The 27,931-nt window shown below is 45.1% G+C and overlaps 1 protein-coding gene across 1 annotated transcript in view; it reads right to left on the bottom strand.

Annotated features, from left to right (window-relative positions):
* CWC15 (CWC15 spliceosome associated protein homolog) overlaps positions 1-26,240 on the bottom strand; it is a 31,649-nt gene extending 5,409 nt beyond the window's left edge. Inside the window, exons 1-6 of the mRNA XM_024217146.3 lie at positions 26,144-26,240; positions 23,875-24,013; positions 21,380-21,492; positions 20,454-20,542; positions 19,341-19,451; positions 1,279-1,397 (exon numbers count right to left, since the gene is read on the bottom strand). Coding sequence (XP_024072914.1) covers positions 1,279-1,397; positions 19,341-19,451; positions 20,454-20,542; positions 21,380-21,492; positions 23,875-24,005 — 563 coding nt within the window. The 5' untranslated portion in view covers positions 24,006-24,013; positions 26,144-26,240. The remainder of the gene's footprint in view (positions 1-1,278; positions 1,398-19,340; positions 19,452-20,453; positions 20,543-21,379; positions 21,493-23,874; positions 24,014-26,143) is intronic.
* Positions 26,241-27,931: the final 1,691 nt, after the last annotated feature.

The raw sequence follows: 27,931 nt of genomic DNA on the forward strand, positions 1-27,931 counted from the left end.
AAACAAAAGCATCTGGGGTTAGCACAGGGGAGATCCGCAAGCCAAAATAAAGAATAAACCTGATCATATTTATCTAAACGTTCCCTATCTTCTAGGTATGGAAGATAAATTATCATATCTGGTTCAAACCTTACACAGCATTCCTACTTATAGCATTGCTGCTCTGCCCCTGCTTCTCCGGAGAACAACAGACAAAGGGAAAGTTTCTTTCCTATTTTAAAAAGTTCTAGCCTTCCCATTGGCTCTTTTGGTCAGGTGCCCACTCCTTTTCTTTAACCTGTGGGCTTGTTAACCCTTTACAGGTAAGCAAGCAGAGAACAGCTACCAAGAAGGATTTTACAGCTAACTGGCTGGCTGGGTGTCTATCAAAGGGAGCTACACCTCCCTTCATTTATCACAGGGCTCCATTGTTCTAGGCATTGTACAAAGAGCAACAATCGATCCCTGCCTCAAAAAGCTTACAAACGAAATAGACAAGACAGTCATAGGATGGACGCAGGATGAGGCTAATACACAAGCAGAGTGAACAATGTGATGGCAAACAGCATGTTAGTTCTACAATTAAAAAAAAAAAAGATGTGTTTAATGAGGAGGGGATCAGCTAAATGGAAAGAAAAGTGAAGGGACAGGAGACAAGACAGGGAAGAAGAGGGTAAGATGTGGAGTGAAACGGAAGTGAAGAGACGGAGGGAGGGCAAGGGCTGGAGCAAACAGCCAATCAGCACAGGAAAGAGAAAGTCCAGTCAAAACTGTAGAAAGTTCTCTGAATGTTCAGAGGTCCCTACTTTTGAGTGAAGCTCGTAAACCCCTCATTTATTCCCTATTTTAGTTAAATGGAATACTACCCGGAATATTTCCTAACAGAAACCGTACTATAATCAACAGAAAACAAACCATAATAAAAAGTGCCAGCACAAAAAATTTCACTAGTCACTCACACTAACGATTCAAAGTAGATAGATGTGTTTAGAAAAGTGTAACAATGAGTCTGCCTATGAACTCTTGCCACATTGCCTCTTGTAATCATATTGTGCTATGGATGGTAACGCAAGGCAATTAAATTGTCAAAGCAATTCTCTTTGCCCAAAAAGAACCAGGGTGGTCTATTTGGAAAAAACACAAAACTACCATCCTCATGTTACAATGCCTTAATTTCATGTCACACTGTTGACGCAAGGCTTGAGTGGAGAAATAAAATCAATGGCAGTGATACTAGTTTAGCTGCTTTACAGACTGCTGGAGCTCCAGGAAGGGACAAATATATATTGAGCATAGTACCTTCTCTTCACTTTGAAGTTTGCCTGAGGCTGCACTGGGCCTGTAAGATTTAGTAAAGGGTTGCCACTCAGGATGTTTTCCATTCGAATCCTCTCTTCTTCAGCCTTTTGCTCTTGCTCCTGACAATGAGAAAATAGATGCACGTATTTATTAGTTTTTGGTCATCTTTTCAAGCTCATTTACAGAGGAAGACAATGATCATTTTGCTGATAACTCCCACACAGAGAGCTTCAACTCCTAGCTCAGTCATCCCTTCCAGCTGATTTAAAACAGTTGTGTGTGTGTGGAAAAACAGAGGAAAGGGTGAGGCAGAAACTCTGAAAAGCTTAGCATTGTTAATCTACTGTCATCTAGCAAAGCTGAACCCTGCATTACTAGCCTTTGATGTTCTAAAGTTTACAATTAGCACTCCATAATACTGGCAGGTTATAGGTTATGTATTTTTTGTATTAATAAGCAAACTACCTGATTTTCTTCATTCTAAATTCTATTTAACCTCACATGAGAAAACGTTCAGCAATATTCATTAGATAAGCGGAAGGTGTTACACGCTGTTGAAAACAAGCTACTGTTTTCTACCTTGAGTGATCTCTCAGCCTTTTACCATCACTGAGTCTATTTCCTTCTGCGATACTGTACAACACTGAATAATCTCATGATACCCAAATTTTAAGAGTTTCGCTGTCCAGGGTCTCCCCTTACCCTGCTCCCCAACAGCACACTGTAAAACTTCTGATTAAAACAGCGAGAAACCGTATCTGGCATAAAACTGGTTTCACTAACCACTTTTAGGAGCTATCTTAACATCCAGTCACTTAATCTATTCCAGACTTCAAGTTATGTGTGACATTTCTGTCTGCATCAACAATTTTTTTCCAGAAGCTTTCAAACATGTTACCAGGTTCACTCTTTGATATAAACAGGGGGGGGGGGGGGGGGCGAGGAAGACTGCTTTCTTACTTGGACGACTGAATATAAGCATATACTTCTACATGCTAAAGTATGGTCTGGAATCAGTCCAGTTTAAAAAAATATTGCATTCAATGCTATAGAACTGCTACATGGACTAAAACCAGGGCTACTATGATATATGGATCATAACTGGTGTTTCTTTTGAAACTGCAAAAAATTCATGGATCAGGGCACTATGGGGACCCAGAACAGGAAATGCTTTTCTTGATAGTAGAATTTAAGATTTTCAGCACTATAAACTATACTGATGCTAACCAGAGTTCGCAAGCTTTAAGCACTCAATCACCGTGAAAGAGTGCATTAATAAGTCCTACCTACTTTACTTTTTCATGTTTGTGGATTGAACAGATAAGTGGAATATTTCTATAAAAGAGGCCCAAGAGGCCTTAATAAGTACAATAGTAAATCATTCTTATAAACATTAGGCAGTTCTAATGTAGAATTTGCAAGATTTCTATAAATTTTACTATGCACTTAAGGTACACTAGCCTGTTTCATGCAGAGAATAGAGTGTGTGTGGGTGGGGGAGTACTTTTGGGACACTGAAGTTATCAGCATATAGAATTTATAGACCAGCTCACTGGTCAAAATTTTACCTCTTTAGTTCAGAATACACAAAAAAATGATTTTTCTTAGGGCTTGGCTACACTTGCGAGTTAGAGCGCATTAAATCAGCCCCGGGCGCCCTAACTCATGACGTGTCCACGCTGGCAAGGCATGTAGAGCGCTCCTGGTAATCCACCTCCACAAGAAGCATAACGCTTGCTGCGTCCCGGCTGGAGCGCCATGGCGCCAGTGTGGACGCCTTGATCTATTAATGCACTCTGATTGGCCTCCAGAAGTGTCCCACAAGGCCTGTTCTAGCCACTCTGGTCATCACTTTGAACTCTACTGCCCTTCCCTCAGGTGACCAACCGTCAGACCCACCCTTTAAATTCTCTGGGAATTTTGAAAATCCCCTTCCTGTTTGCTCAGCAAGGCGTGTAGTGCTCTCAGCGAATCTTTCCAGGTGACCATGCCTCCATGCGCCAGGTGATCCCCAGTATGGAGCAATGGCGAGGTGCTGGACCTCAGTGTTTGAGGAGAGGAAGCTGTCCAGTCCCAGCTGTGCTCCAGCCGTAGGAATTACGATACCTTCGGGCAGATATCAAAGGACATGATGGAAAGGGGCCATGACCAGGAAGCACTGCAGTGCAGGTTAAAGTGAAGGAGCTGTGGAATTCGTACCGCAAAGCGCGCGAGGCAAACTGCTGCTCTGGTGCTGCCCCTGCGACCTGCCGTTTCTACAAAGAGCTGGATGCAATACTTGGGGGGCAACCCCACCTCCACTCCAAAGACCACCATGGACACTTTAGAGCCCCGTTCAACAAGGCAGGAGGAGGAGGAGGAAAGCGTGAGCGAGGGTGCTGAGGAGGAGGGGGACAGCCCGGCATCCCTAGATGCATGCAGCCAGGAGCTGTTTTCAAGCCAGGAGAAAGGCAGTCAGTCACAGTGGACGGTGCTTGGGGAAGAACAAACACCAGAGGAGGTGCCCGGTAAGCAGCTTTTATTTTGGGAAGGAAATTGTTTGGTGCAGGCTCTTGGGGTGAGGCGGGTTAGGGCTGCATGCATGCCTAGATGCGGAATAGGACATTGATGTGCTCTCTCACATCGTGATAATCGGCCTCAGTGATCTCTTCAAAGGTCTCATGCAGAAGCTGGGCAATGCGCTTGCGCAGGTTCCTTGGCAGAGCTATTGTGCTCCTTGTCCCAGTAAGGCTGACATGTCCGCGCCACTGTGCCATGAGGGGCGGAAGGACCATTGCTGCACACAGGTAAGCTGCATATGGGCCAGGGCGGAAGCCGCATTGTAGTAGAAGACCTTCCCCTGCATCCCAGGTCACCCTCAGCAGTGAGATATCTTCCAGGACGAACTCATCCTGTGGAAAATGTGGGTACAGTGTTCAGTACAGGGTCCCCCTGCAGCTGTTGGCTCGCCCCAAGGCACAGAACCCCAGAGGACAGTACGGCAGTGCAACAATCAGTCCCCTTTGCATCTGTACCGACTCACCATTTTGGGGCTCCTGTGGGTTATGTGCGCTCGCTTTGGGATGGGCAATTTCTGCTATTGTGTACACTGTGCTTGTCTTTAAGTACAGCCGAATCATTGGTCTGTCTGGTGTGAAAAATGCTGCCTCTGTTAAGTGTTGCATTTTGGCTTTACAGATGCTACCTTGAGATCCCAGCCGTCCTTGTTATCAATGGCCGAAAGACTCCAAAGAATCAGGAAGCGTCCACGAAGAAGCAAAGAGGACATGCTGCATGAAGTCATGCAGCAGTCCCTTAATGAAAATCAAAAAGTGCAGGAGTGGCGGGAGAGTGAAAGGAGGGTCTGCCAGCAGAATGCGGATCGCCAGCACCAAAGCATGGAGCAGCTGCTAAGCATCATGGAGCGCCAAACGGACTCGATACAGGCGCTCGTAGCAATGCAGGCGGAGCACTTCCGTGCTCCCCCCCTCCCTGCAACCCTTGTCCCAAAACTTTTTCCCTTTTTCCCTTGTGCCCCCATGTCATTGCCAACCCCATTTCCCCAACATCCGGGTTCTTATCGCCACCAGCTGCCTCCAACACCTGTAGCTTCACTACCCAGCCCTGCAAACTACGACCCTTACTCACTTCACTCAACCCCCATCACCATGCAGTATAGCCATCCTGAAGTGCAGCCCTCAGACAGAAAGGCGGAGTATGATAACAGGACATATGCATTGTCCCGTTCCCCACCCCACCCCCTTCCCTCAGCCCACACAGCACAGATGTGTCATGACCTTTCTGTTTCCCAAGCAGTTGTGTTTCTTTTCAATAAATGATTTTTTTGGCTTTGAAAACATTCTTTATTATTGCATTAAGTAAAAGATACCTTAGCCCAGAAAAGCAACAGGCACTGCAAGTCAGTGCATCATATGTCGCAAACACAGATTCCTACTAACACTGGAACCACTGCACTTCACTCCCATGCAGGGCACCAAACATTACTGGTGGCTTTCAGCCTCAAATTGCTCCCTCAAGGCATCCCTAATCCTTGCAGCCCCGCGCTGGGCCCCTCTAATAGTCCTACTCTCTGGCTGTTCAAATTCAGCCTCCAAGTGTTGAACCTCCGAGGTCCATGCCTGAGTGAATCTTTCACCCTTCCCTTCACAAATGTTATGGAGGTCCCCAATTCTGGCTGATTCTAAATGTTATGGGGGGTACAGCATACGGATATAACCGTGGGGATGTTGTCATGGGCCAGGTCCAGCTTCCCATACAGACAGCACCAGTGGCCCTTTAAACAGCCAAAAGCACACTCCACAGTCATTCTGCACCGACTCAGCCTGTTGTTGAACAGCTCCTTGCTGCTGTCAAGGCTCCCTGTGTAGGGTTTCATGAGCCACGGCATTAAAGGATAAGCGGGGTCTCCAAGGATCACAATGGGCATTTCGACTTCCCCTACGGTGATCTTCTGGTCTGGGAAGAAAGTCCCGGCTTGCAGCTTCCTGAACATGCCTGTGTTCCGACAGATGCACCTTTCCTGACCAGCATGCATTAATGACAATGAAATGCCCACAGTGATCCACAAGTGCCTGGAGAACCATAGAGAAATACCACTTCCAATTAACATACTCTGAAGCTAGGTGGGCTGGTGCCAGAATTGGAATAGGTGTCCCATCTATCGCCCCTCCGCAGTTAGGGAAATCCATTTGTGCAAAGCCAGCCACAATGTCATTTACATTACCCAGAGTCATAGAATATCAGGGTTGGAAGGGACCTCAGGAGGTCATCTAGTCCAACCCCCTGCTCAAAGCAGGACCATTCCCCAACTAAATCATGTCAGCCAGGGCTTTGTCAAGCCTGACCTTAAAAACCTCTAAGGAAGGAGATTCCACCACCTCCCTAAGTAACACATTCCAGTGCTTCACCACCCTCCTAGTGAAAAAGGTCTTCCTAATATCCAACCTAAACCTCCCCCACTACAACTTGAGACCATTATTCCTTGTTCTGTCATCTGCTACCACCGAGAACAGTCTAGATCCATCCTCTTTGGATCCCCCTTTGAAACCCCGCAGTTGAAAGCAGCTATCAAATCCCTCCTCATTCTTCTCTTCTGCAGACTAAACAATACCAGTTCCCTCAGCCTCTCCTCATAAGTCATGTGCTCCAGCCCCCTAATCATTTTTGTTGCCCTCCGCTGGACTCTTTCCAATTTTTCCACATCCTTCTTGTAGTGTGGGGCCCAAAACTGGACACAGTACTCCAGATGAGGCCTCACCAATGTCGAATAGAGGGGAATGATCAAGTTCCTCGATCTGCTGGCAATGCCCCTACTTATACAGCTCAAAATGCCATTAGCCTTCTTGGCAACAAGGGCACAGTGTCGACTAATATCCAGCTTCTCGTCCACTGTGAACTGCAGAACTGCTGCCTAGCCATTCAGTCCCTAGTCTGTAGCAGTGCATGGGATTCTTCCGTCCTAAGTGCAGGACTCTGCACTTGTCCTTGTTGAACCTCATCACATTTCTTTTGGCCCAATCCTCTAATTTGTCTAGGTCCCTCTGTATCCTATCCCTACCTTCCAACGTATCCATCACTCTTCTCAGTTTAGTGTCATCTGCAAACTTGCTGAGGGTGCAATCCACACCATCCTCCAGATCCTTAATGAAGATATTGAACAAAACCGGCCCCAGGACCGACCCTTGGGGCACTCCGCTTGATACTGGCTTCCAACTAGACATGGAGCCATTGATCACTACCCATTGAGCCCGACGATCTAGCCAGCTTTCTATCCACCTTATAGTCCATTCATCCAGCCCATACTACTTTAACTTGCTGGCAAGAATACTATGGGAGACCATATCAAAAACTTTGCTGAAGTCCAGGACTAACACATCCACTGCTTTACCCTCATTCACAGAGCCAGTTATCTCGTCATAGAAGGCAATTAGGTTAGTCAGGCATGACTTGCCCTTGGTGAATCCATGCTGACTGTTCCTGATCACTTTCCTCTCCTCTAAGTGCTTCAGAATTGATTCCTTGAGGACCTCCTCCATGATTTTTCCAAGGACTGAGGTGAGGCTGACTGGCCTGTAGTTCCCCGGATCCTCCTCCTCTCCTTTTTAAAAGATGGGCACTACATTAGCCTTTTTCCAGTCATCTGGGATCTCCCCCAATCGCCATGGGTTTTTAAAGATAATGGCCAATGGCTCTGCAATCACATCAGCCAACTCCTTTAGCACCCTCGGATGCAGCGCATCCGGCCCCATAGACTTGTGCTCGTCCAGCTTTTCTAAATAGTCCTGAACCACTTCTTTCTCCACAGAGGGCTGGTCGTCTCCTCCCCACACTGTGCTGCCCAGTGCAGTAGTCTGGGAGCTGCCCTTGTTCGTGAAGACAGAGACAAAAAAAGCATTGAGTACATTAGCTTTTTCCACATCCTCTGTCACTAGGTTGCCTCCCTCATTCAGTAAGCGGCCCACACTTTCCTTGACTTTCTTCTTGTTGCTAACATACCTGAAGAAACCCTTCTTGTTACTCTTAACATCCCTTGCTAGCTGCAACTCCAAATGTGATTTGGCCTTCCTGATTTCACTCTTGCATGCCTGAGCAATATTTTTATACTCCTCCCTGGTCATCTGTCCAATCTTCCACTTCTTGTAAGCTTCTTTTTTGTGTTTAAGATCAGCAAGGATTTCACTGTTAAGGCAAGCTGGTCGTCTGCCATATTTAGTATTTTTCTACACATTGGGATGGTTTGTTCCTGCAACCTCAATAAGGATTCTTTAAAATACAGCCATCTCTCCTGGATTCCTTTCCCCTTCACGTTATTCTCCCAGGGGATCCTGCCCATCGGGTTCCCCGAGGGAGTCAAAGTCTGCTTTTCTGAAGTCCAGGGTCCGTATTCTGCTGCTCTTCTTTCTTCCTTGTGTCAGGTTCCTGAACTCGACCATCTCATGGTCACTGCCTCCCAGGTTCCCATCCACTTTTGCTTCCCCTACTAATTCTTCCTAGTGTTTGCAGCTTAGCAATGCTGCTGACTCGCAACAGTTTGCTCACTTTTTGCCCTGCACGGACAGCAAAGCTAACAGGAATAACAAACTTTTCAAGCTTATTTTGTCTCTCTAAAAATCAACAGTCAAGACTCTGAATACAAACAAGGAGCAGATCTGTTGAAAGGCAATGCCAGTTTTAGTCAGTTTGCGGAGTAGAACTAGTAGTAATAAGTTGGCAGTAATCAATTTATGGCACTCAACGGCTCAGAAGTTGTTCTAGGTTGGATGACATTTAAATATATTTGAACAGCTTTAAGATGCAGGCTAGTTTTAAAGATGGGGCTTGTAGATTTTATATTGTTTTTCTTGGCTATTTCCTCCCACTCAGGCACATTTTGTAAAAATCACCTACTGTATTCAATGTTCTGGAACCATGATGTTAAAAAAATCGACATTTTAAGTACCACAATGAATTATGCCTTCTCTACCCTTAGTTATACATTTCAGCCCAAGCTGCAGAGTCCCCTCTGCCTACAGCCAAAAAAGGTTTTCACTGAGTTTTAGAATTTTCCATATTAATCTTCCCCTACCCACTCCCTGTCTGAAGGTTACAACTCTCCAGGCATTTGAGTGTGGGTTGTTTCAAATCAAACAGACCCAAACAGAATCTTAGCTGTCTCAGCTTCACACCTCTGGGATATGATCAGACCCAGAAATAAGCAGCTCAGAGATTGCTCCAAAATCCATATTGCTCTTCTTGTGTGTCAGTACAAAGACTTATTGGGGGAGGAGGGATAGCTCAGTGGTTTGAGCATTGGCCTGCTAAACCCAGGGTTGTGAGTTCAATCCTTGAGGGGGCCACTTAGGGGATCTGGGGCAAAATCAGTACTTGGTCTTGCTAGTGAAGGCAGGGGTCTGGACTCGATGACCTTTCAGGGTCCCTTCCAGTTCTATGAGATAGGTATATCTCCATATATTATTATTATATTAACAGATACAACAAACTGACAACAGAAATAAGCTTTGGGAGTGAACAGTATAGCTTTACTCACCCCACCCTAACCCCCCTAGGCAAGGGCCTCTGAACAGTGTTGTGTCTATATTAGCAAACTGCGCAGGTGTAATTCACCATGGGTGCAGCTCTGCTGGTGGTAACTGTAGCATAAATAGAGCTCTGCCTTTTTTACACCTGTCATCTAACATGACTGAGCAGAGTCCAAAACTTGAGTTTTGTGTTCTTTTCCTGCAAAAGTTGAGGCCATCACTAAAACTCAGAGCAGAGCAAAGAGCTAGTGATTCCGCTTTAGGCACTAGTAAAGACATATTTGGGTATAGGCTAATAAAGTTTGGGGAAAACAAACATAAAAGCCTGAACTCTGGCCTCAGAGAAGTGCAAGATGATCTAATTTCAAAACAGTTTTATATCCAGCTGACAATTTGAAAGTGTTCAACAATACTTTTTAATCATTTTAATTTACCTTTTAAGGAAGTGGTTGACACTTGACAGATACTGGATCTTTGATTCATGGACCCCAAATCAATGTTTAGTTTCAAAATTAACATGAAACCTGCTAATTATACATTGCAATTACACTAAGTATATAAGGCACATTTAATTAATGCTTGTATGGTTTTGAATACGTTGAGAAGAATATCAAATGGAATAGATTGCAAAAATAAGATACATTTGTTTAACATTCATGGATATAAATTTGATTGGTCACTTCAGATCTTGATAAGAAGCTAAGATCTGAAGACCCAAAACTTGTGTTCGAAAGGACGGAAAGGAGGGGAGGACTTCTATACTGATTCGGTTACTGAAAGTGTTCATAGTTCTTATTAGATGTTCGTCTGAGTGACAATATGTTTCAGTATGAACATTGGTCAAATTCTGGAACCATAAGCCACAAATAGATTGGAAGGCTTTCAAATTGAAGTTGACACAACCACAAAAAGGAACACAGTCAGGTATGCTCCTAAAATAGAACCTGTCAGAAAATGCATAGAGAATAAAAAGAGCCAGATTTCCCTGCCTCCTCAAATGGAACCAAATACACCTCTATCCCGATATAACACGAATTCGGATATAATGTGGTAAAGCAGTGCTCCGGGGGGACAGGGCTGCGCACTCCAGTGGATCAAAGCAAGTTCGATATAATGCGGTTTCACCTATAACGTGGTAAGATTTTTTGGCTCCCGAGGACAGCGTTGTATCGGGGTAGAGGTATATATTACTGTATGCAGGAGTTGGACAAAACAATGATGGGTATGGCTGATATTTTTGGATCACATCTTCCAGTCATCAACTGCAGTCTACAAGTTGGTGCATTTACAAATGCAAGGACAGAAGACAATATGGCAGTACCTCTTCCATCCCATTAAGTGCAAGTGCAAGGGGATTGGGGCTCATCGGGATGGGGGTTTGAGTGCAAGGATCTCATTAGGGGGTGCTCTGGGTGCAGGAGTGGAGGTCTATATGCTGGGGGTGGGACTCGGCAGGGGAGGGGTCCGGATGCAGAGGGTGAGGCTCAGCGGAGTGAGGGTTCAGATGCAGGGAGCTCAGTGTGTGTGAGGGGTTCAGCTTGGCAGGGAGGTCTCAGTATGGGGGGTCCGGATGCACAGGGGTTGGGCAGATGGGGGAACAGCTCCCGTACAGCAACACCTCCCCCCCGGCTGAGAAGCGATAAGGGCAGGAAGTATGGGGGGGGGGGAAATGAGGGAGATACAGAGCTTCCTGCAGCCAGGGGAAGTTTCTAGGGGTGGGTCTGACCCAGCCCCAGCTGCTCCTTGCAGGGGAAGATGAAGCCCTGTCCTCCTCTGCCCCCAGCGCAGCCAGGACTAGCAACTGAGCCCGACGCAGCGTAGGAGTCACCAGTCAGGATATCCCCAGCCCTGCAACAGTGATTGACCTCTCCACCAACTGCTCTGGGTACCGGAAACCATGCGTCTGTATTGCTGGGGAGGGGTGTGTGATCACTCTTGAGGCTTCCCTTTGCTTCCCCATCAGAAAGTATTTTTCTGCAGGGAAGCAAAGAAATATGCGGGGGACATAAATTCAGAGCACACACAGTGGCACACAATTCCCCCAGGAGTAAGAGTATTGAGCATATCCTTGATGAGATAAAAAATGGAAGGAATGGTACAGTAAATCTAAGCTTCAAGTCTGAAATGTCAGCGTCCCAGAACTATGGGTTCAAATCACAAGACTAAAGGCTTACACCCTTGTTTAATGCATAACTTGAGTTCTCCCACTGTATGTGGGTCTTTCGGATGATATCTTAAAAACTGAGGTTCATTTTGTTCTGTGGGGACAATAAGAGTGAGCAGGCATTTACTCAGGGTTAAACCTTCCTTTTCCTCACCAGTGTGCAATGTGATTTTTGCCATTTGCTAGTCTGATGTCCTCCACTCCAGAGGTTCTCCATTTCAGCAGTGAAGCTATTTAATTGTGTATGTAAGGTCTGATCCTGCAAACATTACTCCTGGGGGAATTCTGCGCTACTGTGCGCACATATAATTAATGAGCCCTGCATATTTTTGATTTTTTGCGCAGGAAAAAGCTTCTGCTAAAATTTTGCTGCAGTTCCGCCTTTTGCCCATCAGAGGGCACTGTGGCGCAAGAACAGCAGCAGCTCCCAGCAGAAAATATGGAGATATGCCTATCTCATAGAACTGGAAGGGACCCTGAAAGTTCATCGAGTCCAGCCCCCTGCCTTCACTAGCAGGACCAAGTACTGATTTTGCCCCAGATCCCTCTAAGTGGCCCCCTCAAGGACTGAACTCACAACCCTGGGTTTAGCAGGCCAATGCTCAAACCACTGAGCTATCCCTCCCCCCATAACTTATGCAGTTCCGCCTTTTGCCCACCAGAGGGCACTATGGAGATAGAACAAAGTAGCAACTCCCAGCCAGCAAGGGAACAGAAAGAGCCTGCCTTCTTCACAGCGGACCAGGTCAGGAGACAGGGGCTATGGGGAGACAGACAGCGTGGGATGCTGGGGGATCAGACAGGCTCATAAGGGCTAGTGGGGGAGGACAGATTGGGGCAGGGGCTGAATGGGAGTGGAGGCACAGGGCCCCAGAGGGGAGGGTGGTGCAGAGCCACATGATTATGGGGGAAGGGGTGCAGAGCTACATAGGGACAGATGGAGGGGTACAGGGCCACATGGGGACAGGGGGACTGGGTGTCTGACTGGGGGTGCAAGGACACATGGGGTGCAGAAACACATGGGGACAGGGTAGATGTGCCTGACTGAATGGGAGAGGTCAGGGGTCAGCCAGAGTCTGCATGGGGGAAGCTCCCTAACAATCCCTCCCCACCCCCCAAAAAACCTGTTCCATACTTTTCCCACCTATACCCAACAACCTTACAAGTTCACACCTTTGCACTGCTTCTGAGGGGTGCAGGAAATACGGTTCTGTATTGTAGTTTAAATGAATTATTACTCAGAGTTCTGTATTAATATGCCTAGTAAGGAATCTATTTATCAAAAAACATTTCCTGAATCTTTTTTGTTGTCTGTATTAGAATCATAGAATCACAGAACTGGAAGAGACCTCGAGAGGTCATCTAGTCCAGTCCCCTGCACTCAAGGCAGGACTAAGTATTATCTAGACCAGGGGTGGGCAAACTTTTTGGCCTGAGGGCTACATCAGGTTTCTGAAATTGTATGGAGGGACCGTTAGGGGAGGCTGTGCCTCCCCAAAACATCCAGGCGAGGCCTGGCCCCCACCCCCTATCCGATCCCCCCTGCTTCTCGCCCCCTGACGGCCCCCTCGGGACTCCTGCCCCATCCACCCCTCCCATCCCCTGATCGCCCTCGGAACCCCTGTCTGACCCCCGCCGCCCAATCCAACCCCTCCTTTCATTCCTGATTGTCCCCCTGGGACTCCTACCCCATCCAACCACCCCTTCTCCCTGTCCCCTGACCACCCCCGGAACCCCTGCCCCTGACTGCCCCCTGCCACCCCATCTAACCCCCCCCCACCCTTCCTGACTGCTCCCCCGGAACCCCTGCCCCCATTCAACCCCCCGTTCCCCACCCTCTGACCACCCCGCCCCCTATCCACACCCCCGCCCCCTAACCACCACCCTGAACTCCCTGCCCTCTATCCAACTCCTCCTGCTCCCTGCCCCCTTACCGCGCTGCCTGGAGCACCGGTGGCTGGCAGCGCTACAGCCGCGCCGCCCAGAGCACTGAGACAGGCCGCGGCTCTGCAAGAGCCCCACTGCCCAGAGCATTGCGCTGGCAGCGTGGCGAGCTGAGGTTGTGGGGGAGGAGCAGCAGCAGGGGAGGGGCCGGGAGCCAGCCTCCCGGGCCAGGCGCTCAGGGGCCAGGCAGGAGGGTCCCGCAGGCCGTAGTTTGCCCACCTCTGACCATCCCTGACAGGTGTTTGTCCAACCTGCTCTTAAAAATCCTCAATGATGGAGATTCCATCACCTACCTAGGCAATTTATTCCGGTGCTTAACCACTCTGACAATTGGGAAGTTTTTCCTAATGTCCAACCTAAAGCGCCCTTGCTGTAATTTATCCTCAGAGGTTAAGAGCAACAATTTTTCCTCCCTCCTCCTTGTAACAACCTTTTACGTACTTGAAAACTTATGTCCCCTCTCAGCCTTCTCTTCTCCAGACTAAACAAATCCAATTTTTCTATCTTCCCTCATAGGTCATGTTTTCTAGACCTTTAATCATTTCTGTTGCTCTTCTCTGGACCTTCTCCAAATCTTTCCTGAAATGTGGCACCCAGAACTGGACACAATACTCCAGTTGAGGCCTAATCAGCACGGAGTAGAGCGGAAGAATTACTTCTCGTGTCTTGCTTACAATACTCCTGCTAATACATCCCAGAACGATGTTCGCTTTTTTTGCAACAGCGTTACACTGTTGAGTCATGTTTAGCTTGTGGTCCACTATGACCCCCAGATCCCTTTCCGCAGTACTCCTTCCTAGGCAGTCATTTCCCATTTTGTATGTGTACAACTGATTGTTCCTTCCTAAGTAGTCCTTTTACTTCAGACCATTCTCCAGTTTGTCCGGATCATTTTGAATTTTGATCCTATCCTCCAAAGCACTTGCAACCCCTCGCAGCTTTGTATTGTCTGAAAACTTTATAAGTGTACTCTCTATGCCATTATCTAAATCATCGTTGAAGACATTGAACAGAACGGGACCCAGAACTGATCCCTGCGAGACCCCACTTGTTATGCCCTTCCAGCTTGACTGTGAACCACTGATAACTACTCTTTGGGAATGGTTTTCCAACCAGTTTTGCACCCACCTTATAATAGCTCCATCTAGATTGCATTTCCCTAGTTTGTTTATGAGAAGGTCATGCGAGACAGTATCAAAAGCTTTACTAAAGTCAAGATATACCATGTCTACCACTTCCCCCCTATCCACAAGGCTTGTTACCCTGTCAAAGAAAGCTATTAGGTTGGTTTGACACAATTTGTTCTGGACAAATTCATGCTGTTATTTATCATCTTATCTTCTAGACATACTTGCTGACAGGTATTTTGAAATAAATGACCAAAATAATTGAAACTGGTATGATTATATTGTTATTTTGACAAATAAAATATGCAGAATTTTAAAATATTCTGCGCAGAATTCCTCCAGGAGTAAATCATGCATGCAAGTAACTAACTACTCACATGTGTCATCACACTGAAGACAGTGGAATGACTCACATCCATGAAGTTTGCAGCATTGGACTATGGTTTGTAAAACATTTTGATAGTATGGAAGATGTCAGGTACTCCTGACATGCAAAGTCCTTCACAACCATAATCATAAAATGTCAGCTCCCCTGAGGTAAGGAAATATCCTTTTACAGGTGGGAAATTGATGCAGCAGCTATCCTGTGCCCTCAAGATCAATGCTCATAAGAATAATCTTACTCCCGTGCAGAAGTGGTGGGCAGGTCAGTCACTTTTATGGAAGTGTCATCGTCCTCTTCTCAAGACCCCTTGGAAGCAATCTCTGAGGTTGGGATCCACCTGGGGGGCAGGGGAGACTTGGTGAATTATGGATGGGGAGTGGGCAGTCCCTCCATGTGTGGGGCCAGGGCTGGATGTAGGGAGTCAGTTGTCCACTCATAGGCCCCCCCAGTTTCCACAGGAGAGTACACGACAGCCTGGGGCTGGATTTCTCCTCATGAAGCTCACTTCCATAACAGGAAACCCGCTGTTTCAGTGGGTGGCCTAGAGGGCAGCAGTGGCTCCAAATGCTGCCAGGAAGTGAGGGAATAAGACAATGGGAGCTAAGCCAGTGAAGAGGGCATGCACCGAATTCGGGGTTGGAGAGGAAAGCAAACCCTCTCCATGAACCAATGTGGTAGCTGCGAAAACAAAGTTTTCACTCCCCTTTGTCCACTTCTTTTAGCAAAACAAGATGATCCATCCTAGAGATTTCTGGACTCCAAATCCCTTACTTCTGCTTCCTCTTAAATTAAAATGGCTACTTTATCTTTTCCTGATCTTTTGCAAGCTTTCCATTTAATCCATCCTAAGTGCCAAAGGATAGGAGAACACTTGGATGGGGAACGTGCTTTTTTGTTTTTAAATTTAGCAATCTACAGAGATGTTTATCTTTACTTTTGCCATCATAATGAAGCTCCTTAACTTGATCTCACTAACAGGCTTTCTGTGCCTCCAATGACAGTAAGAGGGAACCATATTTAAATTATCTCAATTTATATTATTTCATAATATTCTGCAAATCATGTCTTATATACAATTTTGATTAGTATGGACTTAATTTTCAGGCTAGCGCTATAAATTTTTTTTTCAAGGTACTCTGAAGTCATCAATATTTACTTAAAAATGCTTTTATGCCTACATATATGATAATTTTCAGCCACTGGCTGAGAGACAGTAGCAAAGAACAGACATCTCCTTCCCACTAAAATATATAGCAAGTGTGTGATAACATGTACCACCAGATCCAATAATACTTACTTAGCATTTCTTCTTAGGAGGAAACACTGATTCATTTTAGGTCACTGTCTATACATGAATTGTTACACACTGACTTATTCTCAAAAAGAGGATTACAGTGAGGATAAAGAATATTAACAGTTAAAAAAAAAAAGGACAGCAAAAGCCAGATGAATGTTGTGCTATATACTTCACAGCTTCAAGTGCCCTCTAGTGGAACATTAAGTGTACCTTCAGAAATTTAATTCCCACCCCCATATTTGTATATTTAATATAAATCTAGAAATACACTTCTATGCACAGCAATTCCAAACCATTAAATTCCCAATGCAAAGCCATCTGTATATCAGTGTGAACAAACTAAACTATCTAATAGACAATTATAATTTCAATTGGACTGAAAGTTTGAATTATAAGTTTTCCTTGCAAGAAGAGCCTTTTCTAGGATCACAGAAACAGCAGTCTCTTCATACTACTGCGAAAACAGATACACTGAACTCAGTGTGTTTAAATAAGTTTTAAAGCAGGACAATTCTGAGGTAAGGCTGCCAGGCTGTTAAATAAGTCCTGCTAGGCCAAGTTACTATTGCAGAGCATAGTTTCAGATTACGGGCTATCATTACATATGGTACATGCTGCAAATCCTAGGCACAGAGGTAAGAGAAAGACACTTTCAAGTACATTTTTAATTTTAAAAATGGACTAGTTTGGTAGGCTCAGCAGCAGGTATTTGGAATATCAATAGTAGAACCACAGCTCCAAATCTAACCAGGGCTGATTCACCCCTTCAACTTTCATGATAAAAGAAATTGGCCATTAGTATATTGTTTATATTGCTGCGGGCCTTATGAAATGCTCTGACGGGCCATGTACAGCCCGTGGGCTGTAGGTTGAGCATCCCTACTGTAACATGCAAAGCTAGTTGAGTTAAAGCTTGGGGGGCAGCCTAGGCTTCAGCATGTGCAAAACTGGTCAAATTGAAGATTACAGTGCCTTGTTTATACCAGACCTTCAAAACGAAGAACATTCTAACACCACATCTTTAAATTCTGTTAAGCACAGAATTTGGGACACCATTCCAAACTTCTGGACAACCATGACCAATGGTACGCAACTGAAAGGTGGCATTGCACGAGCATAGGTAAAGTGGATGAGAGGCACCATAAACTAACAGATTTGCATTTCTTATTTCCCTGTTTATAATACCCTACATAAGCTTGAAAATAGTTTCCTGTGCTATCAACACTAGAGGCTAGAGTCTCAGCTGTATCCAGTGAGAAGAAAGGCCACAAAGGACTTTCTGGCAGGTCCCCAATTCTGGCTGATTCTAAATTGGCTGTGGCATAATAGGCTGTTCTAGAATACCTCAGTGGACAATAACCCCCCAGAGACATGTTTGGCAGCCAGAGATTACTGAACACATTGCATTCCAGTCATACCTCTTCCCCATCCCTTACACCAGGGGCTGATGATGAGGGTGGCATAGAAGCCAGCTATGCCAACTCTAAGTTCAAATGAAACTGCACTGAGTGGCCTTATAGAGTTGTATTGTACCCGTGTTGGTCCCATGGTACTAGAGAGAGAAGGTGGGTGAGGTAATATCTTTTATTGGACCAAGTTCTGTTACCTGAAATCTGTTATTTACAGCCAGGCACTAAGATACCATAGAATATGCTCTAAGGAGAAAGTCCGGGATATAGACCTTAATACACTCAAAACTGCCTTCACTAAACAAAGACACTTCACCAGAGAAGTAGATCACATAATGGAATGGGCCACCCAAACACCTCGAGAGAACCTGCTTCAATACAGAAACACACCCCTTGTCACCTACCACCCCACACTGGGGTATCATCAAACAACCACCTCCATACTTGATGGGGACTCCCTCCTGAAGTAAATCTTTCCTGAACCCCCTCCTTTGGCCTTCAATTGACCAATCTCAGCATCAGAAGCAACTCCCCACAGACCAGAATACACCAACCATGGGGTGGCCAACCTGTGGCTCCGAAGCCACGTGCAGCTCTTCAGAAGTTAATATACGGCTCCTTGTATAGGCACTGACTCCGGGGCTGGAGCTACAAGCGCCAACTTTCCAATGTGCCGGGGGGTGCTCACTGCTCAACCCCTGACTCTGCCGCAGGCCCTGCCCCCACTCCACCCCTTCCCGTCCCCTCCCCTAAGCCTGCCATGCCCTTGCCCCCTCCATCCCCTCTCCCCCCAGAGCCTCCTGCACGCCATGAAACAGCTGATCGGGAGGTCGGCGGGGCTGCCGGTGGGTGGGAGGTGCTGGGGGGGAGGGGAGGGGCTGATGGGGGGTTGCTGACATATTACTGTGGCTCTTTGGCAATGTACATTGGTAAATTCTGGATCCTTCTCAGGCTCAGGTTGTCCACCCCTGCATCAACTCAAAGTGGAACCAGATCCTGCCAGAACAACAGATACAAAACCTGCAGACATCTCTCCACTACTACAATGATCAACATCCCCAACAACACACCTTTCAAGATCCATGGGTCCTACACATGCCTATCACAACATGTGATATACCTCATCCAGTGCACTAAATGCCCCAATAGCAACTATGTGGGTGAAACCAGACAATCACTATGCTATCAAATGAACTCACCCAGGAAAATAAGACAAAAACACCACATCGCCTGTGGGTGAACACTGTTCACAAAGCGATCACTCTATATCTGACCTATTTATTGGTCCAGTAAAAGATATTACCTCACTCACCTTGAGTGGCCTTAGTCAAATCTCCAGAAGTACTTATCAAAACCATAATATAGTTTGGCAAACTGGCAGTCTTTAGCCAAGAACCACTTGGCATAGGAACTGAAAGGTTAAGGGATTAAGTACATTGGTTTGCACAGTACCCCATCCCATGCCTGGCTCTAACTGCCGCCATTGGCACTTCCCTTTAATGGAGTACTAAGTTCCCCCCATAAAAAATTTTAAATAAGAAATTTATTCCTGGTAAATGTCCTTTTAAAGGGCTACTGCAGCATTAAAATGTGCTTCTTACTTGTTTTTAATAGTTCTACACTCTATCACTTTCAGTGTGGTTTCTAGTATATTGTGAACTGCATTTTTTTTAAATTAATTTTCAAGCAAAGAGCCCATTTAACTGGTGAGATTTTACCTTTCGGGCCTGTTCCTCAGCTCTCTCTTTTTTGATTTTTTCTAGTTCAGCCAGAAGAGCTGCAGTATCGTCATCACTCTCTTCATCAAAATCCTCATCTTCATCATCTTCCTAACAGGAGGAAATGGTGGGTTGGTTACTTCATTCCATTTCATAAAACCAGCTGTCTATTGTGAAAAGTATACATTTACTCTGGAAAAAGAAATTACACAGAACCAAATATTTTGCCCAAACGTTGTAAAACCAGGACTGCCTAAGACAGACGAGAATTTGCAAGAAGTGGATTCCTGAAGTGTTTTGGAGGTTGCAATGACAGCAAGTAATACAAATTATTCTTTTGTCCTTGAACATTAAAAGCATGGATGCATTTGTTCTTATCCAGACTATGTAATTCATTACTTGCATCCAATGGCTAGGCAGTTGGCATGCTGATACAATTACTGACTCCAAACAATCATTTCACTTGTACCTCAACCTCCCTCACTCCTTGTTTGATTTTAATTCATTAGTTGTCTCTAGTTGTATGCTAAAATTGTAAACTGTTTGGAGCAGGAACTGTCTCTTTGCTAAAGGAGTGTATAGTGACTAGCACAAGATGGCTTTGAATGGAATTTCCAAATACTACTTAGAAGCAAAATTAATATTGTGCTATCGAATGTGCCACATGCACCCAGAGCAGCACAAAATTTTAATACTGTTACAAAATAATGAGAGTAAGAGTGTGGAACATCAGCATCAGAAACTCTAGCTACCTAGGTTTTGATTAAATTTAAAGCCACTTCTTTCCCAATAACTTTTGGAAGGAAGATCCTCATTATCTACCACCCAGAGCCTTCTATTCTACCCCCCTCCCTTAGCTTCCTAGCTACTGCCAGGGGTGTGTGAAAAGTGATTTCTTCAAACTGCTGTTAGGGTGTGAAAGCAGGGTCCTCTGAACAATTCTACATTCCACCAAACTCCAGGTACAGTAACTTGTTAAAGAAAGAGACCAGATGTGCTGGAACGATTATCTGGAGGTCTGGTCCTTAACAGACATGTGAATGCAATATGTACCACTATTGAGTACCCTAAGGAAAAGCAAGAGATCTGAGGAGGAGAACTGAAAATACATACATCAGTGAGTGGATCATCTGCATCAAGGTTTGCTGCAGGAATCTGATCTAATCGAGGTTTCTTAGACACCGAAGAGGACGTGGTGTGCTCTGAGAAGTTAAAAAAGGAAAATGTATGAACATTTGTACAAGTTAATAAGATCGACAGTAAAGCAGAATCACCAAACTTCACCCTGCAACATCTAACTTCTGGAATCAAATGACTTGATGTCTGAACTGACCTCCCCTGCAGAGACATCCCATGGCAGTGGAACTGGCACCCCAAAAACTCAAGAGGTTCATTTTGTAGAGTTTCTTCTTGTCGTTATTTGAAGAGGAAAGGGAGCCATTAGAGGTGGCTGCACTGCACCCTCCCAACTCCACAGATCCCAAGGAGACAGGAACTCTGAGTCTTGCATATGGGCTGCTTCTAAACATTGGTAGTCTGGACCTTATCAGGACAGCTTTTGCAGCCCATAGAGTTTGAATGTCCCCATTTTCTTACCACAAGTGTTGTTTAAGTATCTAGATACATTTTAGATGATCCACACAATCAGTAGTGCCTACATTTTCACATACATCAGCACTACAGAACACAAAGAGTTATTTGAAATATTAATTTCAGAGGAATTCTCCATTATCCACTAACAATCTCACATATTTTGTAATGCATTATGTGTCTCGCCAAGGCTAAAAAAATCCACAAAATGTGTTTCCCCCAAGCAGTACAAGAATAAAAGCTCCTTCAGTACTGTCATGAACTGGCAACATATTTGTAACAGTCATGCTTTAGTGGCTGGCCCATAAATGATCTGTGTTTTACTATTAGTGACGAAGGTTCTCCTTTAGCTCAAGTAGGTTGTGGATTCTATTCCCATGATATCCTGACAGAAGTGCATGGATTCATTACAGGATGTAATTTTCTGTTTAGTAGAAGTTTCATTTCACCTCTTGCTGGTCTGTCTCTGTTCTTTTCTCTTACAGCAACTCGTTCTCTCTCCTCCAGTTCTCTTCTGAAGTCACGATTACGCACCTCCTCGGGGGCATCCTGAGTGGTCTGTCTAGAATAGGCAATGAGAAAAAAAGTAAGAAAGGGAAGGTGAAGTAGACAGTTCCCAGTTTGTAGCATTTGCCCCCGTGGGCCTGAAAGTTCTGGAATGACAAGCTAGTTACCAGAAGTCAGAATGTTTCTGCAGAGCTATACAAAGAGGATGAAACACCACTCAAGGTGCATTCCCCCCATCCTTCAGTAACATTAAAACTTCATCCAGTTTCCAGTGGCTTCCAAATGGATTTTAAAGACATCACAGAATTTCTGTAAAAATAGGGACTGACCCTATCCATTTCTCTTAGGTACTTCTAAGACACCTAGTAGTGTATTATACAAGCATCACGTCCTAGCCAACATTCACCAGGACCTGACATTCTGGCCAACATTCTCTGACAGTTATAACATCCCAAGATCAAGACTAAAATGTGTTTTCAGTTAATCCCAGATAGATGTATCAGATGACTATAGTTTATCCTTGCAGAGAGATGGTTTATCCACCTGCAAATTAGATGATTCACTAACTTGTGTTCTAGAAGAACAAGCAAGTGGGAAGAGGGGGCAAATGGAATTAATAGCTTCAATAAAATATTACAGACAAACCATGCATATTTAAGAGGTCTCAGGCAAGAGCAACAACTTATTCATATTTGACACACATTAATGCAAGCCTTTTCCAGGCAGTGTTGAATTTGCTGTGGAAAACTTTAAAAGAACTAAAATGAATGAAGTGAGTAATAATTCATTTCACTCCTCTGTTCTGGAAATAAGTGTACACAGTGCCTGGACGAAACCCAGATTCAAGCAGCTATTAATATACTGTGTGCACAAGTCTGTTTTTATGGTGAAGTAATTTGCTCATTTTCTTACTGTATAAATAACAATCAGGAATTGCAGATCCCATAACTGAGTGGCTTGTGGCTGATACAGCCACAAGAACCCCAAATACAACATATAATTCAAAACAGAACAAGGGAGACTAAAACATTGCAACAAGGTTCAATGATGCAGTGCTATTTAACAAAGCCATCCTTCAGATCAGCTGTAAAAGAACAGGGACATAATGAAGACACTATTAAAAAGCACCCAGAAGATTTGTTAAAATATTCAGTGTATGTGCTTATGCATGTATTTTCCCCACTGCTACTTCTCTGAGAAAGTGGAAAACCATTATGACACATCCTACTTGTCTTCTATTTAAAGGGACAATATTAACTTTAAAAAAAACATATTTGTCTGAAAATGTCTTCTATAATATTCTTACAAACACCTAAAATTTTAACTAAAAAGTAGAGAAACACCTCCATTTTTATACTGTGCTTTTGACAGCATTTTGTGTACAGTTTTGTTATATTTCCAGCATGCTTCATTTCCCACCTATATGAGTCTTGCACACAGCAAGAGAGATGGACAAAGCATTTCAAAATGTAATGAAGTGAGATTGAAATTTAACCTCTTAAAAAAAAAAAACAGTTAAAGGTAGCTGATATTACACTTGTCTAAGTTCCCCTGACCCATCACTGCAATTATTTTACAAATTGACACTGTCTCTTTAAATTTTGAGTTTCTAGCTCAAACAGTATCCAAAACTTGCCATTTCTTCCTCCACAACATATTGAAGATCCAAACACTCCTCTGTCCCAACTGTAAAAGATCACGTCATGAATGAATTATTTCCCACACTTATTACTAAAACGTCCTCTTCTGTAGCCTGTGTGACATCCATGTTGCTCACCTCCAACTCTTCCAAAGCACAATTATAAAAATGATCTTTCTTGCCCAATGTGACTTAATTATTCCCCACCTTTGACTTTCTCCACAGGCTCCTTTTTGCCCAATGTGTCAATTTAAAACCTCTGTCCTGGCTTGTCAGGCCCTATAGAACCCCTCCCCTACATACATCTCTTATTCCATCTTTTAGCATGCCTCCCATCAGCTTCTTTGCTCTGCAAATACCAGCCTTGGTGATGATTATGATAATGATGAATGAGACATCATCTCCTCCTCCTCCCTCCTTCACATGACCCTGTATCTTTTCCCTTACGCATAGAATGCTCTGGTCAATACAGTTCACGCTTTTCTTATTCAGGCTCCTTCTAAAGACTAATTTATGTTGTGGTGCCCACAAGAAACAAGCAAATAAATACTATAATTACTTCCAAAACATCCTATTTTCAGTATCTGCTCTTCAGACTGGAAACTCTTCTATCCTTCCATCACTGCACCCTCACTGTGGCAGGTGCAATGCCCTTATTTTGGGCCTGTATGGTGCTAAGTACATTATCAGTGTTTAACATGTAAATATTATCTGTGATATTTCTCTTTCAGTAGCAGTGCAAGTCTGAGAATAATTCACTGTACACCATGTTGTGCAAGAAAAGAAACTGGCCTTTACCTGTATTTAATTTTAGTATGAGAAGGAAGATCTCTGCTGGAATATTGTTTGGAGAGCTGACTTAAATCTCCTTCTCCTTTTCCTCTTCCTCCTCTTGCAGGTTCAAATGTTGGCCTAGCTGCTGTTGTCATCTTAATTACTTCAAGATCAAATGCAAAATATGGTAATTACCACTAGTCATAGTGAAAGACATTAATTGAAGAAGTACATTACTCATGGAATTATAGCAGCAAGCACAGCTCTTGCTACAGTTAAAGAGTGTAAACTACAACTTGGCAAACAGTGCTGCATCCGAGACACATTTTATTTAACTGAATAACCTATTCAGATTTTCATTAATCTGTCAGGAAGGGGAGGGGGAAAAGAAACACAGGACATGAAAGGAGCTTTCTATGTATGTAATAATCTCAAGAAGGACAAAGTATTATAAAAAGTCAATACATTTCCATTTTTTCCTTCTCAAAAATATGAGTCAATATCACTCAAGTCAAATCACACATGCAAATTAATGTATAATGTCTATAAATGGAATTAGTCAAAAGTTACTGTTTATCTCAAATGAGACACACTGATAACATATGAAAATCTTTGTTATTAGCTTTCTTTCATTTCTCTCAACACAGGGCTATCATCAATGGCATGAGCAAGCTCTACGTTTCCTATTTTGTAGATCTGCCTTTCTAGACCTTCCCATCTCATTTCAACTCTTATCCAAACATTCAAAGAGAGACAATTCATAATCTCTCTATATACATTTGTACAAGCAGGAACATTACGTTTAAGTGTTTTCATAAAAAGTGTCTAAAACTTTTTATGCATCACAGACCTATCTTGATTTGTCCATAAGAACGTAAGAAAGGCCGTACCGGGTCAGACCAAAGGTCCATCTAGCCCAGTATCCTGTCTACCGACAGTGGCCAATGCCAGGTGCCCCAGAGGGAGTGAACCTAACAGGCAATGATCAAGTGATCTCTCTCCTGCCATCCATTTCCACCCTCTGACAGACAGAGGCTAGGGACACCACTCCTTACCTGTCCTGGCTAATAGCCATTAATGGACTTAACCACCATGAATTTATCCAGTTCTCTTTTAAACTCTGTTATAGTCCTAGCCTTCACAACCTTCTCAGGTAAGGAGTTCCACAAGTTGACTATGTGCTGCGTGAAGAAGAACTTCCTTTTATTTGTTTTAAACCTGCTGCCTATTAATTTCATTTGATGACCCCTAGTTCTTGTATTATGGGAATAAGTAAATAACTTTTCCTTAATCACTTTCTCCACATCACTCATGATTTTATAGACCTCTATCATATCCCCCCTTAGTCTCCTCTTTTCCAAGCTGAAGAGTCCTAGCCTCTTTAATCTCTCCTCATATGGGACCCGTTCCAAACCCTTAATCATTTTAGTTGCCCTTTTCTGAACCTTTTCTAGTGCCAGTATATCTTTTTTGAGATGAGGAGACCACATCTGTATGCAGTATTCGAGATGAGAGCGTACCATCGATTTATATAAGGGCAATAATATATTCTCAGTCTTATTCTCTATCCCCTTTTTAATGATCCCTAACATCCTGTTTGCTTTTTTGACCGCCTCTGCACACTGCGTGGACATTTTCAGAGAACTATCCACTATCCATTTACATGCCCTGGTGCATGTAAATATTAGTTTTTGAGCACTGCATCTTCTTTCTCCCTGGAAGGCAGTATAGCCCAGTGGCTAGAGCACTGGGACTAAGGAGGCCCAGTTGGCCTATTGGGTCACCTGAAGCAAGCCACTGCCTTTTTCTGTGCCTCACCTTCCCCATCACTAATATGTGGATAATGATACTGACCTCCTTGGTAAAGAGCTTAGATAGAAAATGTTATATCAGAGCTAGATATTAGCAGTAACCTCACACCCTTCTATTGCATTTTATTTTAACTGTGGAATGGTGTTTAACCTCCACTTATGACACAGTCCGCATGAAAAGAACTGCGTAAAATGTCATCATTGAAGCTAAAGTCTCCACGAACGGCATAACCCTTCCCTGCCCCTCCTCCTCCACCGCTCCCCCAAATCAACCCCCGCCCCTTCCTCTCCAGCACCCCCCCGCCCTCTTCCGTTAATGACCCCCCCCCCCCCCCCCCCCGCCCCCCTCCACCGGCCCCCCGGCCCGCCCCCCCCCCCCCGGCCCCCCCCCCCCAACATGGCTCCCCCCCATCCGTGACATGCCGCCTCTCCCGGCCCCCACGCCCCCTTGCCCTCTGGAGCACCCAGACGCCAGGACTTACCTTAGACACAGCGGGTCCCCCCGCGCCACCGCCCCACTCCGCTCCGCTCCCAGGCCAGCTACGCGCGCGGCCAGCCCCTAGGCCATAACTCCTCCGCCTTCCCACAGGCCCCCGCGCGCAAACCATAGACACGCCGCAACGCACGGACCGGCTCGGGGAAGCACCATAGAGAGGGCAGAAGAGGCGGGGCTTACTCCTTCTCTGCGAGGGAGTCACGTTACGTGACGGCGCGAGCGCTGCTCCGCCATGATGGTTACCGAGGCGGAAGTTCCCTCGCTCTGCGCCGGAAGTAGGTGCTGTGGTTCTATTGTCGCCCGCAGCCCTGTACCTAGCTAACGATGGTGGCGGCGGCGGCGGCGGCTCCTCCCTCAGGGCCGCAGAGAGTCTGAGGCCCCAGCTCAAGAGGGGGCAGGGTCCGTGAATGGGCACAGGGAGCGGGGAGCCGGGCGCCCAACCCGTCGCGGATAAAACCTGGCCCCACCTCTGAAGAAGCCGGAGCTCGAGCCCTGTCTCCCCTGCGGCCGGGGCTTTTCCCGGGGGCTTGTCTGGCGTAGCGTGGGGAGGCGCCGTTCACTTGGTGCCCTGACGCTCAGCCCCTCAGAGCCCCCCCCCCTCCCCGCCATAATACAAATACAAAATGACGACACGTGAAAACAAAATAAGGCACCAAAAAAAAGGGGGAGACAAATCATCTGAATATTTTTTAATTTAACAAATATTTTTCACATCTCTTATTTGCTTCTGTTGGGAGCTCTCAGCTGAGAGAGTGTCACGGATTGGTCCCATAGGGAGGCGCATACAAATAAGCTGCGAAAATGATCAAGTGCCAAAAAATTAACAAGTGTCCAAATTTGAGGCCCACTTTGAGCTTGAGGCCCAGGCCCTCCTGCTCCCCCCATTGGCCCTGCGACAGTTACTGCGGCAGAAATGTTCCCAAGGCCGCCCTGCTACCAGCCTGCTGTTAATGGCATCATCCACCGGGGGGTCCCCAGAGCTAGTGTGCCAGCCTGAGCCACAGTAACCAGATCATTGTGGCCAGGTAGCGACGTTTGTATGATCTAAGGCCCAATGATGGACGAGATTAATGCCTCTGGCCGGGTCTGTCTGGGCACCCCACCCTGGTGCTTAATGCCTGGGAGATTCTCGTTGTCATCGCTCAGGGCTGAACTGTTCAGGGGCGGTGGCAGGGCATTGTCACCCGAGCACCCCATCTGTGGAATTTGCTTCTTTTGATGCTCTTCCCACGCTGAAGTCTAGTGAAAATGACAGCCCACTTCCTGTCATTTGTGAAGACATCAGAAGAGGGTCTTCAGTGCTCCCTAGTGGAAGCTTCCCGGAGTTTTACATAATATATTTTAAACAAATTGTTATCAATGTCTAGTTGCTACAGGCACCCACTAAATTAAATAGCAACTATTAAGTACATTTCCGAGAGTTACACCTGTAAATAAATATTCATATTTTTGCAATCAGCCCAATTCTACTCCCTGTGAAATCAATAAGGGTTTTGCCATTGATTTCAATATGAGCAGGATTATGCTGATAGATCAAAGTATTAGTGCATCCAGTTTTGATCTGAAGCCATCACTTCCCTTTGTAGCTTGTTCTAGACTAGAGGTTGGAATTAAATGCCATGCAGTCCCCTGTAAAGGGTTGACAGGTGAGATCTTAAAAATGGATGTTGCCCCAGCTCTGAATGGCAATTAAAGAGTTTAGTATAAAATAAGGGTTTACCTGGTTTCTTTGGTCAAAAATTATCCCTCACAACATGAGGATGCTGTGTGGTAG

The sequence above is a fragment of the Terrapene carolina genome, unplaced genomic scaffold (genome assembly GCF_002925995.2).
Source record: "Terrapene carolina triunguis isolate 2854851 unplaced genomic scaffold, T_m_triunguis-2.0 Scaffold97, whole genome shotgun sequence".
NCBI classification, from domain to species: domain Eukaryota; kingdom Metazoa; phylum Chordata; order Testudines; family Emydidae; genus Terrapene; species Terrapene triunguis.